The 18,744-nt window shown below is 45.2% G+C and overlaps 1 protein-coding gene across 1 annotated transcript in view; it reads left to right on the top strand.

Moving 5' to 3' along the window:
• Positions 1–18,744, top strand: part of HOOK2 (hook microtubule tethering protein 2) — a 58,153-nt gene that overhangs the window by 25,472 nt on the left and 13,937 nt on the right. The window contains exons 9-15 of the mRNA XM_068273485.1: positions 1,136–1,337; positions 5,534–5,644; positions 10,354–10,441; positions 16,760–16,829; positions 16,919–17,056; positions 17,920–18,007; positions 18,085–18,119. Coding sequence (XP_068129586.1) covers positions 1,136–1,337; positions 5,534–5,644; positions 10,354–10,441; positions 16,760–16,829; positions 16,919–17,056; positions 17,920–18,007; positions 18,085–18,119 — 732 coding nt within the window. The remainder of the gene's footprint in view (positions 1–1,135; positions 1,338–5,533; positions 5,645–10,353; positions 10,442–16,759; positions 16,830–16,918; positions 17,057–17,919; positions 18,008–18,084; positions 18,120–18,744) is intronic.

Below are 18,744 nucleotides of genomic sequence, written 5' to 3'. Positions count from 1 at the left end.
AGCCCGGCCATGGAGCACAGAAGAGCCCGACCTGGCAGCCGGCCTGGCCAGGTCGGGTCGGCCACCGAAGACGACCGGAAGCCTCTGGAGCGGCGGCGAGGGCACCTCCTGCCTGCCACGGGATGGAGGAAGCCCCAGGTAAGTGGATAGGGATTTTTATTTTTTTCAAGAGTTCCCTGAACCTTCCCTTTAAGGGGGCAGAGGGTGCTGGTCCAGAAAGGGTTAAACTCCCTGTAAACACGAAAATACTCAATTATTTTGACAGTACTTTTTTAAAGAGACTCTGAAGCGAGTCTTAAATCATGTTTAAAGCTTTTATTACTGTAAAGCACTATAGATAGTGCTAAACCACCGGCAAAACGAGGAGGTTATACCCCCCAAATCCCCTCTGCAAAAGCCACGACTTTCTTGGTGGTGGATTTTGCTGCTCATGGAGGCAGAGCTTTCAGCTGCAGTTCTGCCTCCATGCGCGTCAATCGCCGTGCGGATCTCCGCCTCCCCCGCCCCTCTCTGTGAAGGCAGATTGAGAGGGGCGAGGATTGACGCGCTAAGAGGCAGAGCCACAGCGCTAAGCTCTGCCTCATCATGAAGCTCTTCCCGGAGTGCAGAGGGGATTTGGGGGGTATAAACGCCTCCTTTTGCCGTGGGAATGCGGCAGTTTAGCACCATCTATAGTGCTTTACAGTAATAAAAGCTTTAAACCTGATTTTAAAACTCTCTTCAGACTCTTTTTTTGAACAACTTTTTGGGACTTTTTCTTTTGCAAAATGCTGAAAAGTTATTTTTAAGAGGAGATTAAAAAAAATGATCTCTTAGGAGAAAACTGAGGAGAAAAAGTTAATTGCATATGAGCCCTGGTCTTTGAGTGCTCTGGGGCAAAAGGCTGCATAAGTAAATGGCCTAGGCTAAGCATCACTGGGAGGGATGGGGTTACATACCAATATGTAGCAATACATGCATATAGGAAGCGTTTGATGATGAAATGAAGATAATTTACATAAAATTTGGGTATCCATGCCATTGTACTGTAACTTGTGCACCTGCTAAAGGACTTCAGCCTGATACCTTTCAGGCTTTGTTCAGTTTTGAGCTTTGTTGGGCTCTAAACCTTTTCTCCTCCATTGACTTCCATCAGACACTCCTCTGATCGGGTGGGGAAGCTGGAATCCTTAGTAGACTCGTACAAGAAGAAGCTGGAAGATCTCGGTGACCTGCGACGTCAGGTGAAGCTCCTGGAGGAGCGAAACACGGTGTACATGCAGCGCACCTGCCAGCTGGAGGAGGAGCTCCACAAAGCACACGCCTCTCGCGGACAGGTGGAAGGGCTGACACGACAGGTGAGGCAACTCCTTCCAGCACTACTAGACGTATTGAGAGAACCCAGAACTTCTGTTCAGAGCAGCCTAAAATTAAGAGTTACTAATTTACATAGATGAAATTTGTCTTCTTAAAGAGAATCTGTACGCTAAAATTCTGACAATAAAAAGCATTCCATTCTATTCATTATGTTCCCTCTTTGCTGTTACCGCCACTCCCTGCTACAATCCTGGCTTGTAATTGCCAGTTTTAGGCAGTGTTTACAAACAAAAGACATGGCTGCTAACCAGCATGTGATAGGCTGAGAGAAGTTCAGTCTGTGACTCACACAGAGCCTGCAGGGGACGTGGAGAGGGTGTGTATAGCTTCTACCTATCACAAGCAGAGCAGCACATTCCTGCCTGAGTGCCTGAGCCCGACAAAGCCGTCAGAGGAAAGAAGATTAGATTATATAACAGAGATAATACAGCCACTGTGCAACTAGGGAAGGCTGCTGTAATCCAGACCACATTAGATCAGGCATAGGAACTTATAAGATAGAAGAAATAAGGCTACAAATTTTGTTACAGAGCCTCTTTAAAGAGGAGCTGTTAGGTATAGGGTCTCAGAGAAAATAAACACATATATCAGTAGCTAAAGATTGGCTGTACTTACATTACATATGCATTTCACTGTCCACGTTTGGATTTCACAGAATTTGTATATAGTATATGCAGAGATAGATGCTCCTGACAGCTCATGGCAGGCTCCATGTTTGTGAAGCCAAATGTGTCGTCATGTCCTGCCTGCTTCTGATCACAGATAAGCTCGTTCTTGAACAACACGGTGTGCAGTGAATATTAATGAGCCATGTGGTTAGGAACAATAGCTGACTCCTGCAGTGTAGTCTGCCCGGAGATTTATCAGTGCTACGCTCTGGACTGATTACACAAGCTGCTGTACTGTCTCATTAGCAGCCGAGGGGAGGGCCCCAGAATGCTTTGCAGTTTAGCTGCGGCTTGCGTCTTTATGGGTCTATAACAGACTTTAAGATAAGCACACATCAAAGGTAACTGAAATGTTTATCTTCACTAATGGCTTTTGAGCTTCCTTCTAAACTGTTTAACACAGGAGAATAGAGGTTTAAATTAGCTTCTGCAGCCTGACAGTTACTCTTTAAAACAGATGGAAACTTGCAATAATTCAGCTATAAGTGAACATGTGTGGTTACCCACAATGCACCACTGCTGAATATGCAAATTATCTCTTTTCGTCCCTGTAAGCCCGGCAAGCATCCAGAACCACTGGTATATAGCAAGCCTATAGCTTTATATATTACACAGCCACATCAACCCCACATGTAGACAGCCTGTTTTAGACTTTTGGGCCTCATCAGTACATGGCAGGGATTGATATGGCTGTATGGGATAGGGCTTCGACCAAAACAACCAAGTGACCATGCAGCTTGGGGTGACCCAAACTACAAGGAATGCATAGGGGGATAACCGATATCGAAAAGCCTTCCTACTAATAAGCAATGCTTGGTGAAATTTGCCTTCGTAAAACAGAATGAAACTTGCAATAATTCAGCTATAAGGGCTGGTACGCTCCATAAGAGCTTTTCTGAGTACTTTGTGATTTTAAAAGCTCCTGCTAATGTTATCCTATGTGTGTGTGTGCACACTGGAGCGATGGGATTTTGTAAGAATACCCTATAGCCTTGTATTAGCAAAAGCGCTACAAATCTCTAGCGCTTAAAAAGCTCTTGTGGTGTGCACCAGCCCTCATTGAACATTTGTGGTTACCCACAATGCACCACTGCTGAATATGCAAATTATCCCTTTTCACCCTTATAAGCCAGGCAAGCATCCAGAACCGCTGGTGTATAGCAAGCCTATAGCTTTAAAGAGACACTGAAGTCTCAAAAAAACCATCTCTTTATTTAACAAACGTGTATAATATGTTTGCCCTAACTAAACCGCCACATCCTTGCCGCTGTAATCTATCTAAATCCCCCCCTAACTCTCCCTCCCTCTCCCCTGCGAAATCCACGACTTTCTTGCTCGTGGATTTTGTTGCCTTCTACTCTTCCGTGTGAGGCAGAGCCCCGATTGCCCCCCGGCGAGTTAGGGGGGGATTTAGATAGCGTACAGTGCCGGGGATGTGGCGGTTTAGTTAGGGGAATCATATTAAACCTATATGTTAAATAGAAAGATAGTTTTTTTTTATACTTCAGAGTCTCGTTAAATATTACACAGCCATATCAACCCCACATGTAGACAACCTGTTTTGGACTTTTGGTAATTTTCATAGGAAAATGTTTCTCTTTAAGGTTACGATGTCACCTGGAGCGTTTTGCACAGGCGCAGAGTTACTGCTCCTGCACAGTACACTTCAGACTAAGTGAACGGGATTGAGAATGGCGCCTTTAATGCCTAAATCTCACCCCCTTCCTCCAAGTGCCTAAAACTAACCTCCCCATCCTTATTCCCAACACTAACATCAAGGCCCAAATGACCACAAGTTGTAGCAGATCAACTACAGCCATTATTTCTTGTATAGTAGTCGATCAGCTACCCTGGGATCAGGCATAATCCAGTAATGGAGAGGCGAGGAGCTGTAGGAGGTGTTACATCGGAGGCTGAGACTGAGGGTCTTGTCATAAATATTGTTGAAAGACAGTTTGATTCTGCAGAATTAGCAGCTCTGAATCGTGGCCTGAGCTTTGTCCCCAGTTTCCACCAGGACATTTTTGATTTGAAGGTGGACATATACAAATTTATGAGGTAACTGAAATGGAAAGTCTGGCATTTTTTAAAGAGACCTGTTAACAGTTTGGACAGAACTTAGATGGAAGTGACATTCCACAGAGATTAAAAGCCAAAAATAAGTCCGATTTTTTTTTTTTTCCCATTGAGAATCCAGTATTGGATGTGTTTGAGAATATAGTGTTGCATTCACTTACAAAGAGTTGGGATCGTGAGTAATATAGGGGGATGCCTAATATGTCAATCAAGGAAAAAGAAGCTTTGAAAACTTTGCAGCAGGATGACACTGTCATTTTCAAAACAGCAGATAAAGGGGGCTCCCTGCTGGTGCAGAATAGAAATGAATATGTCTCTGAGCTTATGAGACAGGTTTCTGATTATAACACATACACTGCACTGCCAGGTGATCCTTCATATAGGATTAGAGAACGGATTGTCAAATTTGTTAATGAGGCCTATGATAATGGTGAGATTTTGATGTCCCTGAAGGGAGCTTTGGTTAAAGAAGAGTATAGAGTACCTGTGATGTATACTCTACCCAAAATCCACAAGAATTCCGCACACCCGCCAGGGAGACCTGTCGTGTCTGCGGTTAATTCCTTAGTGGAACTCCTTGGGATTTACATTGATAACGTCTTGCAACCTGTTATAAAAACGAATAGGTATTGTTTACAAGATACAACTCCTGTTTTGAATTATTTGGAAGAAATTGATGCAGGTGATGTGACATATTTGGTAAGTTTGGATGTCACCAGTTTATACACAAACCTACCACACGAGGAAGCACTTGGGTCCATTTGGGCCGCTTTAGAACCTTTGAACAGCTCTGGACTCAGTGTGTTTGTGTATGGATTGCTGGAATTGTGCTTGGAGCCAAATTATTTCAGAGTGCAAAGGGATTTTTGTGAACGGGGTTGAGAATGGCGCCTTTAATGCCTAACCCTCACCCCCTTCCTTCAAGTGCCTAAAACCTTCCCATGCTCATTCCCATCACTAACATCAAGGCCCAAATGACCACAAGTTGTAGCAGATCAACTACAGCCATTCTTTCTTGTATAGTAGTCGATCAGCTACTAGCCACATCAGGCACCCAACTCACTGCTTAGGTGCTTGATAACTGATCAATAACACAAGACTCTTGCATGGGAAGCACATTTGAGAAATCTTTGCATTTTTCCTTGTGCACTTTGCATGCTTTAGCCCAATCTACACGATACGATTCTTTGTGCGATTCGATTACGATTCTATTTACGATCCGATTAAATCCAACATGTCTGATGGGGATTCAATTTGCCATTGTTTTGCAATGGCAAATCGAATTGAATCAAATCCCGATCGGACATGTCGGATTTAATCGGATCGTAAATAGAATCGTAATCGAATCGCACAAAGAATCGTATGGTGTGATCCAGGCATGGCATGAAGGAATGAATATAATCTTACCTCACGTGGCTTGTCTGTTTCACCAGATCCAGGAACTGCACAAGAAGCACTCAGCGGAGTCCCTGCGAGCTGAGAAATGGCAGTTTGAGTTCCAGACTCTGAAAGAGAAGTACGACGCCTTACAGAAGGAGAGAGAGGTGAGCAAGGAACACCTTAGGATCCTCTTTCTTTCTTTCTTTCTTTCTTTCTTTCTTTTTTTTTTTTCTTTTATCATTACATCTATATGTATGAAAGTGATCTGCAAGTGCAAAGGGTAGACTTGTCTGCTAATTACATCCATGCACATCACAGATTGTACCTCCAATCATTCAGGAACTTGCGCTTCCAATAACCTCTCCGGGAATGTCTCCAGGAAGTCTTCCGCTGGACCTGATTCTCCTCCTCTTATCTCAGCAATGTTTGGGGATAAGTGTTCTGAATGGTACCGCTGTCCACTGTAAGGAGGAAGAGGTGCTAACTCCTCCTTGTCGCCGCCTCTGTGTGCTGCCCTCCATGTTGCATTTCACCTCTCCAGCTACTTCCTTCACAGCCAGCAGGAAGTAGCTGGAGAGCTGAAACACGACATGGAGGGCAGCACCACACAGACTGCAACAGCGGTGAGTTAACACACCCCCAGCCTCGTGGCGTGCATCACGTGAAATGTGGGTTGTTCTGAACCATTTGGGACAGTGGTACCATTCAGAACACTCAGCCCTAGCAGTAGCCATGGTCGTTGCGATGCAAATAATTCCGAATTCATGCAGGATTGTGCAACTTCTGTATGCAAATGTTTTCAGCTTGAAGTTGGACTGATTACATCCCACCTAGGTGGAATTCCTTAAATTCATTATCAAGCTGTCTAAATTTTCCATACAGAATTTGCATAATCCCGAATTGCTTCTTTCCAGATGGCCGCCACCTCTTGCCTGATTTGGTAGCCGGTGTTCCAACATTTTAGCATACCCGACAAAAGAGCATACAAATGCTTACGGAGCATGTGCAAAGTCATGCACGTCATACATTAACCCCATAATGCCCATCAGCAGCATTAACCTTGCAAACAGAGTTAGCTCCCTGGGTGCTGATGTGCAATCTCCACTATCCAAGTGGACATAGAGTTAGAACAGGGATGTCAAACCGGTTCTTCGAGGGCCGAGGTCCTCGCACATTTTTGACACAGCTCAAATTAATTGAGGGTTCTGAATCAGGAAAGGTGTGGTCCATCAGGTAGCACACATTCCTCTCTTTCTCAATCCATCCTAAACACTGGCATGGATCTGGCCCTCCAGGCCTGGAGTTCCACACCTGTGAGTTAGAATAAAAAGTTGTCCAAGCGAAGCGAGGACCGAGCCCGCAGCCCAGCGAGCGGGCAAGGGGACACTGATTCTACTAAAAAGGGCAATCGTGGTTGGGGTGTCTTGGCACCCTATGGGAAAAAAAAATACAGGAGACAAAAAAGGGAGCCCGATAGTGCAGTATGTCAATAATAGGTGTGTGGAGAAATCAATTGATTGAAAGGGCTACTCACAAAGGAGGGTTGCAAGGGGCAACCGACCACAGGAAGCAGGTGGAGACCATAAACCCGACTCCACTCGGGGTGGTCCTGGACGGACCTGGTTGCGGTCGCTCTCTTAGATGAAAAAGGATGGACAAAACAAAACGGGTGTTCTGTCACCACCCCTCGGACAAACATGTACGGGGGTATAACTATGCACAATAAGGGAAAGAGGAGCCCTGATTTGAATAAAAGCTTTTAAAACCAGTTTAAAAAAGAAAAATGAGGTATCTTACCTCAATGACGAAATCTCTGTAAACTTATAAAAGAGGCTCCCTATGCTACATGATTTCTGTCATTTGGCACTGTATTGGCCTGAGGAAGCGGGCTCAGACCCGCGAAACGCGTTGTCTGTGCTCAAATAAAAATATTTTGTAAGTTTACAGAGATTTCGTCATTGAGGTAAGATACCTCATTTTTTTTCTTTTTCGTTTTTAAAGCTTTTATTCAAATCAGGGCGTCTCTTTCCCTTATTGTGCTACTAAAAAGGGGTATATCACTTTAAATGTATGCTGTTTTGTCAATGTATGCACTGGCACTATGGGGAGGAGAGTAGCCGTGTTCGATTTGATAATGGCTCTTGCCAATTCCATAGTATGGTTAACCAGAAGCAGCAGATCAGATGTCCCTAAATGTAGAGTTTAAAGTACACCTGTAGTGAGGACTATGGAGGCTGCCATATTGTTCTTTTAAACACCAGTTGCCTGGCAGCCCTGCTGGTCTATTTGGCTGCAGTAGTGTCTGAATAACACCAGAAATGAGCATGCAGCTAATGTTGTCTGATCTGACAACAATGTCAGAAACGCCTGATCTGCTGCATGCTTGTTCAGGGTCTATGGCTAAAGTATTAATAATAATAATCCTAACATTTGTATAGCGCTTTTATCCTGTCGGACTCAAAGTGCTCAAGAGGCCACTCTGCAGTGTTAGGGAGTCTTGCCTTGAATTCCTTACTGAATAGGTACTGACCCTAGCCAGGATTTGAACCCTGGTCTTCCTTGTCAAAGATGGTGCCTTTAACCAGTACACTATCCAGCCACTTTAATGGCAGAGGATCAGCAAGACAGCCAGGCCAATGGTATTGCTTAAAAGTAAATATATATGGCAGCCTCCACATCCCTCTTGCTTCAGTTGTCCTTTAAATTTGTGCTGGAGCTACACAAGTAATAGCCAAGCATGTAGCATTTTCTAGAATCAAGTCTGCAATGATTGCCGATTCCCAGTGCCAGCACCTATTCTGCTACCCCCACCTAGTGTGCCCATACCCCCTCCCCTTACATTGTAAGCCTCTGGCAGGGTCCTCCCGCCAGTGTATCCAACTTCATCGTACATCCCCCCCCCTTCATCGGGGTACCCTTTCTGCAGACTGACTTGTGCTTGATCTATGTGGTCTCTAAGACCTAAACTCCAATATTATTATTATTTACTGAATTTATAAAGCGCCAACATATTACACAGCACACTGGGCAATAAATGCATACAATGATACAAAGGATGACAGACGTAACCAGGTTATACAAGATAGGACAAAGCTATACAAGGCAAACGGTACAAGATGCATGATCATGTGATTTGGGGCTGGTTAGGTAAGGCCAGTATTACAAGCACAAGGCTGTCATAGGAAAGGATCATGTAGAATACACTGGGGAAGGGAGGTCCATGCCGAATGCTTACAATCTAAGGCAGGGGTCTCAAACTCGCGGGCCATTTGCGGCCCTCGATACAATATTTTGTGGCCCGCACCGGCAAAAGCTTCCTTATAGTTCGCTTCAGTGTTCCCAAGTAATCTGCCGTATCCCTGCCGCTAAACGAGGGCTGCAGAGCCCCCAAATTGCCTGGGGGGGCAATCCGCCCGGCATTTCCTGGAAGGGGCAGAGCTTTCAGCTTCAGCTCTGCCCCTCCTGACGTCAATCACCGCACGGATCGCCGCCTCTCCCTGCTCCTCTCTGTGAAGGAAGAGTGAGAGGGGCAGGCAGAGGCAGCGATTCACTGCGATTGACGTCAGGAGGAGCAGAGCTGAAGGTGAAAGCTCTGCCCCTTCCAGGAAATGCCGGTGGATTGCCCCTCGGGTGATATGGGGGCTCTGCAGCCCTCGTTTTGCGGTGGGGACACGGCGGATTACTTGTAATGGGAGCACTGAAGCGAACTAGAAGGTAAAATAGGCAAAATAGTTCGCTTCAGTGTGAATTTGATTTTGAAATGAAAATCAATGCAGGGGGGGAGGGGGGTTGTGTTTCGGGAGCTGCTGATTGTGAAATCCCTTATGCGGCCCAGCCTCATCCTGACTTTGCCTCCTGCGGCCCCCAGGTAAATTGAGTTTGAGACCCCTGATCTAAGGGGAGGGGAGATGGGACGCGCTAAGTAGGGCTGTAGAATAAGTATTCAACAGAGTAAAGGTGCGTACACACGTCAGATAAAAATGAAAGATCACAGACCAATCTTACCCCCTTCCATGTAGTATGAGAGCCATACTCTACACAGTCTATTCTATGGAGCTGAACTCCCCATCAGATAAAAATCTTTGCAAGATGCTGCACACACAGATGCTGTACACATGCAACAGATCAGTATCTGCAAAAGCTCTGTTCCTGCAAAAGATCCATTCCTGCAAAATGCATTCATAGTCTATGACATCTGCAGATCTCATACACACCTTGTTTAATGGACATTCATCTGCAGATCAGAAAATTATCTGCCGATCTGAAGATCCAACCTGGTGGATCTGAGCTACAGATAATTGTCCGTTAAACAAGGTGTGTACGAGATCTGCAGATATCATAGACTATGAATGCGTTTTGCAGGAACGGATCTTTTGTGTCTGTACAGCATCTGTGTGTGCAGCATCCTGCAAAGATTTCTATCTGATGTGGAGTTCAGCTCCATAGAATAGACTGTGAAGGTATGGCTCTCATACTACATGAAAGGGGGTAAAATTGGTCTGTGATCTTTCATTTTTATCTGACGTGTGTACGCACCTTTAGTGTGGTAGGGGTGGGAATGCCATATTGATTGCTTGAATGTTTTGAAGGTGGGGTGAGTCTGTTGGGCGGTGGGAAGAGAGTTCTCTTGAGATCTATGTGGTCTCTAAGACCTAAACTCCGTTGCATTATCTTGCAATTTGCCGTCGGTCTCTATTTATTTAGCACTACCTAAATTGTTGGCACTTATTCAAAAAAATTACTATTATTCTATTTATATATGTCTCTTTTGGCATCCACTTTTAAAACTAAGAGTACTGGCACTCTTCTATGAAAAGACTTGGTGTAGTGTGGAGATCTGTAGTCGCTGACCAGTAGTATTCTCTCTCCTCAGCGGCTGCTGTTAGAGCGGGACTCTCTCCGGGAAACCAATGAGGAGCTGCGCTGTTCCCACCTCCAGCAGTCCTGTCTCGTCCAGGGAGGTCAGTGGCACTGAGGAAGTTTATATATGCATGCTTTGTTTACACTTTATACTGGAAAATGGAAGTTAGTCTGACAATATAATGTGTCAACTTTGCAGCTGTTTTTACATTCTTATTAATTTACTTTTGTGGCGCTGGCTTTTTATGCAGCTTTTTACAGAGTACAGTGAGCGATTCATGTCACTAACGGTCCCTCAGTGGAGTTCACCATTTAATATCCCTACTGCAATAAAATGACCCTCAATACCTTATCCTAAAGCTAGACAGAAGGTGCCATACATGACTTGATTTTCCCGTTTGATCGACCATTCGATTTGATAATTTTATCGGGTCAGGGATAATCTGTTCTGTTCCATTCTGCTCAAATGATGGAAATTTGATGATATCTGGCAGTGGTGTAGCTAAGGAGTTGTGAACCCCAATGCAAGTTGTACAATGGGGTCCCCAAGCACTCTATACATAACAATTGATATGGCCAATGGCAACTACAGGGTCAGAGGTGCAAGAAGGGGATGGGGAACAGTTTAATGATTACCACTATTCAATGTATCTATAGAAGTGATTATTATAAGCACAGGACCAATAGAGAGCTACTGTAGATGAGGCAGGGCCTCTCGGGGCCCCTCTGGCCCAAGGGCCCCGATGCGGTTGCAACCCCTATTGCTACGCCCCTGATATCTGGCCAACTCGACAAATTTACTTGATTGGGCAGGATGGAAAATATCTGTCGATCATAAAGGAATTGTCTACTATTCACATGATTATTGATCCACCCAGAATTGATTTTTGGTCTCCGCTTGGAGGCACAACATGGTTCAGCTCGATGAGTGAAGGAGAATCGCATAGGATCTCGATTGTAGTGTTTAGGACACTGGTCAATCAACTTTCGATCGCTTGATCACTAAATGGAAAATCTAGTAATGTATGGGTACACTAGACATTAGATTTGCTAAAAATCTTCAATCCAGCAATAGTATATGAAGAATGAAGGCCACCTTGATTGATGTTGGGCACAGGATGTTGATGATTGGAGTAGGCAGGGGAGCTGGAAGCCAGTGGCGGGAGCAGCGATTGGAGTCATTGCTGGGTTGTGTTGCATTGATGAAAACTGAAGGTGGCCATACATTAGACGACGTATGGGCAGATCGAGCAAGAAACCGATCTCTTTCTGATTGAAGAGAGATCTGTTCCCTGCCCATACACTGCAGGCCGATTCCTGATTTATTTCAGCATGAAGTCTCTTGGGAATCTGCCTTGTGATGCCACTACACTGCCCTCCGCACTCTATTCCTCCTTAATTTAAAGTGGTATTTCTTCTTTGCTGTAAAAGATTTACAGCATATTCTATACTGCCACCATTAATTTTTTTTTTTTTTTTTTACTAGAACAGCATTCAACTAGTTAAACGCAGGGCTTACAAACTCCCTGCAGGGAAAGCTGGACACATCCGAACTGGAGATAACATTATCTTGTGTTTGTTTACATTCCTCACTTGATACAATTCAGTATTCTCTGGCAATTCAGACACTCCAGAACACAGACAGATACTCAGAAAACATTTCTGCACACATTAAAATATGAATACACCAGTTATGAATAAAATGCAATGTCAGCTCTGAGCAAAAAAATTGTACTTTGGGAACTTGTAATTTCTAAATAAATAATACTTCTACACAAAAGCAAATATGATAACTGTATGGGATATTCAATAAAAACATGTTTTCCTACCTTTTATATGTGTGTGTGTGGGGAGGAGGATACATTAACACAGTGAGAAGTTAAGATAGAAGATCAAGAAATGATTGATACTTGCGTTGTAATTCAGTCATGTGGTTTCTCTGTGAGCCTGCAAGTTTATCTTCTTTACTGCTGGTAGACATGGAGAAAAAAAACTTATAGCACCAACTGCTATTATCTATGATCACACCCACTAAGAATGTGATCGGCTGAAATGTTGGATATAGCCGTTATTTCCCATAATGCAACAAAGTTCACAGACCGGAAACTGTCACTACCATGGCCCTGACATCACACTGTGGGACGGGTTTCACCACAATATCAGCCACACAGATGCCCCTGATTATCTATTTGAGAAAAGGTAAAGCTTTCTCATGGGAAAAGGGGTATCAGCTACTAACCGGGATGAAGTGGAGAGGAGTGGCTGCTTAACCACTTCACCACTGAGGGGTTTTACCCCCTGAGCACCAGAGCAATTTTCACCTTTCAGCGCTCCTTCCATTCATTCATCTATAACTTTATCATTACTTATCGCAATGAAATGAACTATATCTTGTTTTTTCCGCCACCAATTAGGCTTTCTTTAGGTGGGACATTATGCCAAGAATTATTTTTTTCTAAATGTGTTTTAATGGGAAAATAGGAAAAATGTGGGGAAAAAAATAATTATTTTTCAGTTTTCGGCCATTATAGTTTTTAAATAATGCATGCTACTGTAATTAAAACCCATGAAACGTATTTGCCCTTTTGTCCCGGTTATAAAACCATTTAAATTATGTCCCTATCACAATGTTTGGCGCCAATATTTTATTTGGAAATAAAGGTGCATTTTTTTCAGTTTTGCGTCCATCCCTAATTACAAGCCCATAGTTTATAAAGTAACAGTGTTATACCCTCTTGACCTAAATATTTAAAAAGTTCAGTCCCTAAGGTAACTATTTATGTATTTTTTTTAATTGTAAATTTTTTAATTTTTTTTTAATTACAAAAAAAAAAAAATAGGGAGTGTGGGAGGTAATGAGTTAATTTTATGTGTAAAAGTCATTTATTTGTATGTGAAAAATGTGTAGGGTGTAGTTTACTATTTGGCCACAGTAACTTTTTGTTTTAATGCGACCTCAAGCTTCCTTCCGGAAGCTTGGAGGAAGTATAAGGAGGCTGGACACGTGAGTTTTTTTCTCACAATGATCGCGCTGCCCATAGGAGAGCAGCTGATCATTGCGGGGCTTAGATCAACGAACGGGAATGGATTTTCCCGTTCATTGATCTCTGGGCGAGCGGGCGGCGGCGTGTTTACTAGCGGCGGGCGGCGTGTTTACGAGCGGGAGCGCGGGCAGCGTCGAACGCGGAAAGTACGTGTTTCTCCGTCCCTGGTTTTTTAAGGAATGGAAAAAGGGGCGGAGAAATACGTACGCGCGGGGGTAAAGTGGTTAAAGAGACTCTGAAGTGTTTGTTTATTAATTTTTTTTTATCTGATTTTATTATTTAGTCCTGTTCAGCATTAAATTCTAAGTGGATTTGCTACATTCCCATGGCAGAATGAGTGTTTTATAGCAGCGAAATAGCCCAGCAAAGTTCCTGGACTCGCAGATTCTCCTTTCGGGTAGAGGGAGAGCTGTGCGCAGTAGCTCTGCCTCCTCTCCAGTTAATCTCCTCCTCCCCGAGATTGAATGGATAGGACGTAAGCCAGCATGGTATTATCTCCCGAAGGTGCATAAATCCCGGACCAGACCACCAGGACGCCCCATAGTCTCGGGTGTGGGTTCCGTGACTGAGAGGTTGTCTCGGTACCTGGACCACCTCCTGAGACCCTTTTTGGAAGAGGTGCCTTCCCACATGCTTGACACTATGGAGGTGTTAAGGGGTGTGGAAGGGTACACTTGGACGCCAGGGGACATCCTGGCGTCCATTGACGTCGAGAGCTTATACAGCCGCATTCCACACGAATCGGGTGTGGAAGCAGTGCGACGCTTTATGAAACTTAAATGGGATGACACAGGATTGATTGAATATATATGCGACTGTCTCCTGTTCGTGCTCAACCATAATGCGTTCCGCTTTGACGGCATGTGGTTTAGACAGATGTCCGGCACTGCCATGGGCACGCCGGTAGCATGTGTCTATGCCAACCTGTTTCTGGCAGCATGGGAGGAGGATTATGTCTACGACACATCCAACCCCTTTTTGTCGCACATCAGGAGGTGGTCCAGGTATGTGGATGACGTCCTGGTGTTCTGGTCTGGAACCGAGGAGGATTTTCGTCACTTTGTTGCATATTTAAATATCAACGAAGTGAACATGGCCTTTACCTATGAAATTGGCCCCCAAAAATTGGCCTTTCTTGATTTGGAGCTGGAGGTTTGTGGTGACCGCCTGTTTACCAGGGGCCACCGCAAGCCCACAGCAACCAACGCACTCCTCTGTAGGGACAGCTTTCATCCTACACACGTGGTGAATTCAATACCTTACAGTCAATTTCTGCGCCTTAGGAGGAACAATTCCAGTTTGGATGACTTCCTATCACAGAGCAAAGACCTCACACAGAGATTGACAAGTAGGGGCTATCCTGCTAAGAGTGTAGATTTAGCATTCAATAAAGCAAAGAGTAGAGCAAGAGAGGACCTCTTATGGGAACCACAGAGTCGAAAGAAAGAGAAAGTGGTCCCCTTAACATTTGATTACACTCTCATGTCGCAATGTTTACGAGGGGTTATTGAAAGAAATTGGTCTTTACTCACTAGGGACCCAGTCCTGAAGGAGATCCTGCCCGCAGCCCCCTTAGTTGCTTTCAGACGTGGACCCACTATAGGTGACCAGGTCACCAGAAGTGAGTTCAGGACCCAGAGGGTGGAGAATTGGCTGCAGATGGGACGACCAAGGGGCAACCACAGGTGCAAACGCTGCTCCCACTGCCAGTACATGCAGACAGGCAAGCAATACCGCCTTGGTGCACTGGAGTGGACGGTGCGAGACTTTATAACTTGCAGCACTATGTTTGTTGTCTATGCCCTGTGGTGCCCTTGTGGCCGTTTCTATGTGGGCAAGACCACTCGTCCCCTTAAGGAAAGGATTCAGGAGCATTGGCGCTCCATTGATAATGGGAAGGGTGCCCCAAGGCTAATAGAGCATGTACGAGAGAAACATGCTAGTGACCCAGCGGTATTAAGATTCTGCGGTCTCACTCAGGTGAATATCCCCACAAGGGGTGGGAACCGGGCACGTCTCCTTCTGCGAAAGGAATCCCTAATTATTATTAGAAGTGAAGCAATGGGACCCCTTGGGTTCAATGATCATAACGATCTGGCCTGTTTTTTGGAACCTTAAATTGCTGGAAAACTTTGTACATGTGTGTTCCCTTGGTTCTTCTCTTTCCCAAATGCCATCCTGCCTCTTGTCTCAAATGAATATCTGGTTCTCAATGAGTATATGTATTTTAAATATTTGGAGAGTTGAATTATGTCAGACTGTGTGTCCTCAGACGTTGATTCAGTAGGAGGTCACACGGTAGTGACAATATTTCCGGATTAGTTTGACCTGCTGCACACGCTAGCGTTCCCTCTCGCACAGCCCCCGAGTCAGATGTAAGACTTGCTTCTTATCTTGCATCTTCACTATTCTAATTATTCTTTCCCCCTTTTTTCTGTTTCCCCTCACTAGTAACATCACTTTCCTTCACCTATACACAGGTCTCTAACCTGACATCACCACTTTTACTTCCCTGCAAGCCTTGCCCTGACGTCCCTATAGGAGCTTAATGCTCTGACATGCCGGGGAATACACTGGCTTTGTTTACTAGAGACGTCACGCTGACGTCAGTCACTCCATCCATCCCCGCCCGCTGTCGACGCGAGCGACGATGATAGGCCCAGCCGAGCACCGGTAGGCGTGGTAACATAGGGCAGAAGTGCGCGCCGCCCACCCGCCGCAACGGATCAGGAAATAAAGCCAGATCCTCACCGAGTGCCAGCGTGGAATAGCCTCAGAAGAAGCACCGCCGTGCGAAACGGCCGTTAGGCTGCCCGATTTGCACCCTGCACCCGCTGCCACACACCCACGGTAGGACTGTATCGTTTGCCATTTATTTGCTGACAAGTACATTGTATGCATCTTTATGATCACAGTCTGAACAAAATAAAAGCATAATACGTTTACTGCAGTGCCGGATGTTTCTCCTTTCTTCCTTAAGCCTACAAGATTAACTCATGTACATATCCTGAGCACGCAGTTTACCACCGTGGGATTGTCTTTCAAGGGGTATCTTGCCGACCCACCCAGAATTAGCCGTGTGTAGTGCCGACCCTCTTTGAACCTCCCTCATCTGCATTTGAATGGATAGGAGGCAGAGCTACTGCACACAGCTCTGCCTCCCCAGGGCAGCAAAATCTGCGACCTGCAAAGTCGTGGAAATTTGCAGTTCTATTTCTCTTCTATAAATCACTTGTTCTACCGCAGGAATGCGGCGAATCCACTTAGAATCTAATGCTAAACTGGACTAAATCATAAAATCAGGTAAAAAGAGAATTCAGAGTCTCTTTAATGGTGTGAAACATTGTATAATTCTCTCCTCACCATGTCTTGTAGATGTTCTGCTTTCTGGACCTTCTCCTTCTGCGGAGAATCTGGCTGCAGAGATCCTGCCGGCTGAGCTGAAGTAAGTCCAGTGAGGCTCATGTGGTGATAGAAGCAGCCCTGTGTTATGTTACATGTGATTGTGATGCTCTTTACCGCCCCCCTATGCAGAGATACGGTGATGCGGCTGCAGCAGGAGAATAAAATGCTCTGTGTCCAGGAGGCCTCATTCCAGGAACGTCTCTGCGAGTTGCAGAATCTGCTGGAGGAGTCCAACCGCGGCCGCAACCGGCTGGAGAGCGAGAACCGGTAATGCTAAGAGTTCTCTCTACTGGAACCGCTGCCCGAGATAGCTGTAAAGGTGCCCACTAATTATACAGTTTCCCGGATGATGTGTGCCCAATACAATAGTTGTGATCAATTGGAAATGATTGTTCAGGCCCATCAAGTAACGGGATGATGAGAAATTCGATCAGACTCAAATAATTGTTTCAAAATTCAGATCGACTGAACAATCGTTTGTTTTACAATGGCACTATTGATCGTATCTGATCGATCGTAAAGTCAATCATTTGGGAGATTGTACCATTAATGGGCACCTTAAAGAGAACCTGAGATGAATAAAAAAAATCCATACATACCTGGTGCTTCCTCCAGCCCCCTTTGGCCCAGTTGCTCCCTCGCCGTCGTCCTCCGCCTCCTGGATCCTGAGTTATGGCTCCCGGTAACCTCGGGAGTCGGGGCTTACAGCACATGTCCAGCCAGCGCACGCACCCCGCCACGCTCCCGTCATCGCACTGTGCCTGCGCCGACTAGCCAAACTTACCAGGAGCCACAGCAGAGGATCAAGGAGGTGGAAGAGGATGGTGGGGGAACAACTGGGCCAAAGAGGGGCTGGAGGAAGCCCCAGGTATGTATGATATTTTTTTTTATTTTTTTTGTATATTCATCTCTGGTACATTTTAAGGAATTGGCGGTTGACTTGGCTTCCCAATTTTCTAGCTGTAATTAAAGTTTTTAGATTTGGGTGAGGTGACCCTGTAGTGGGGCCTGTTAAGCCGCTCTAACGACATCTGTGGCATTTATGCTGTCCTACTGTTGTCTGAAAGCTTTATAGAGGACTATAGTTAGAAATGATTATTGTATGAGTCATTGTGCTTTTCTTGTGTCAGGCTGAACCAGCAGCAGATCCAGGAGCTGCGAGTTCAGGTGGAGGCGCTACAGAGGCAGCTGCAGGAACAGGGCAGCCGACAGGAGGATGTGAGTACCACCTGTGTGTCCTATCATGTGACTCCCACATGTATGTGACTCTGACCATGTCTCTCTCTCTGTTCCAGTCCTCCCAGCTGAAGAGGAAACTGGATCAACATTTGTAAGTATGAACACTGATGAAGCTTTAGCAGCGCTGGCTATAAATGGCAGCTTGTTTCTGCGTCCACCCGTCCCCGCCACTTAGTGTATCTCACAGGACCTGGCAGTACACTGTAGCCGGGACCCCGTGGGTTGTCAGTGGCCACTGGTGTAGCAATAGGGCTTGCAGAGGTTTTGTCTGCATCGGCCTCCCTCAACTGCAGCATTAGCAATTGGTCCTGTGCTTGTAATGATCACTTTTTATAGATGCTTTGAATGGTCGTAATCGTTAATACATTTTTCCCAATACTTTTTCCACATCTAACCCTGTGGTTGTGCTTGGCAGGTTTTGGTGCGCCGTATCAATTGTTATGAGTGCTTGAGGGGGCCCCATATAAAACTTGCACTGGGGCCCAGAGCTCCTTAGCTACGCCACTGAGTGGCCAATCCCTGCTCTGCACGGTGATCATACAGGAGGAGAGCTGTTCTCTCTAAAGCTAGTTAGAGAAAAGTTAGTAAAAGAGAACATAATGTAGACAAGATAATGTGTGAAAACTTTACAGTTCATAAAAATGCAAACTGCACTCATTTATCCCGGGCCCCCCAGTTCTTTAGCAGTGTGACCGAGGTATTAGTATTTGGTATCT

This window comes from Hyperolius riggenbachi, chromosome 3 (assembly GCF_040937935.1).
Source record: "Hyperolius riggenbachi isolate aHypRig1 chromosome 3, aHypRig1.pri, whole genome shotgun sequence".
NCBI lineage: Eukaryota > Metazoa > Chordata > Amphibia > Anura > Hyperoliidae > Hyperolius > Hyperolius riggenbachi.
This window is presented reverse-complemented; position numbering and strand designations above follow the sequence as displayed.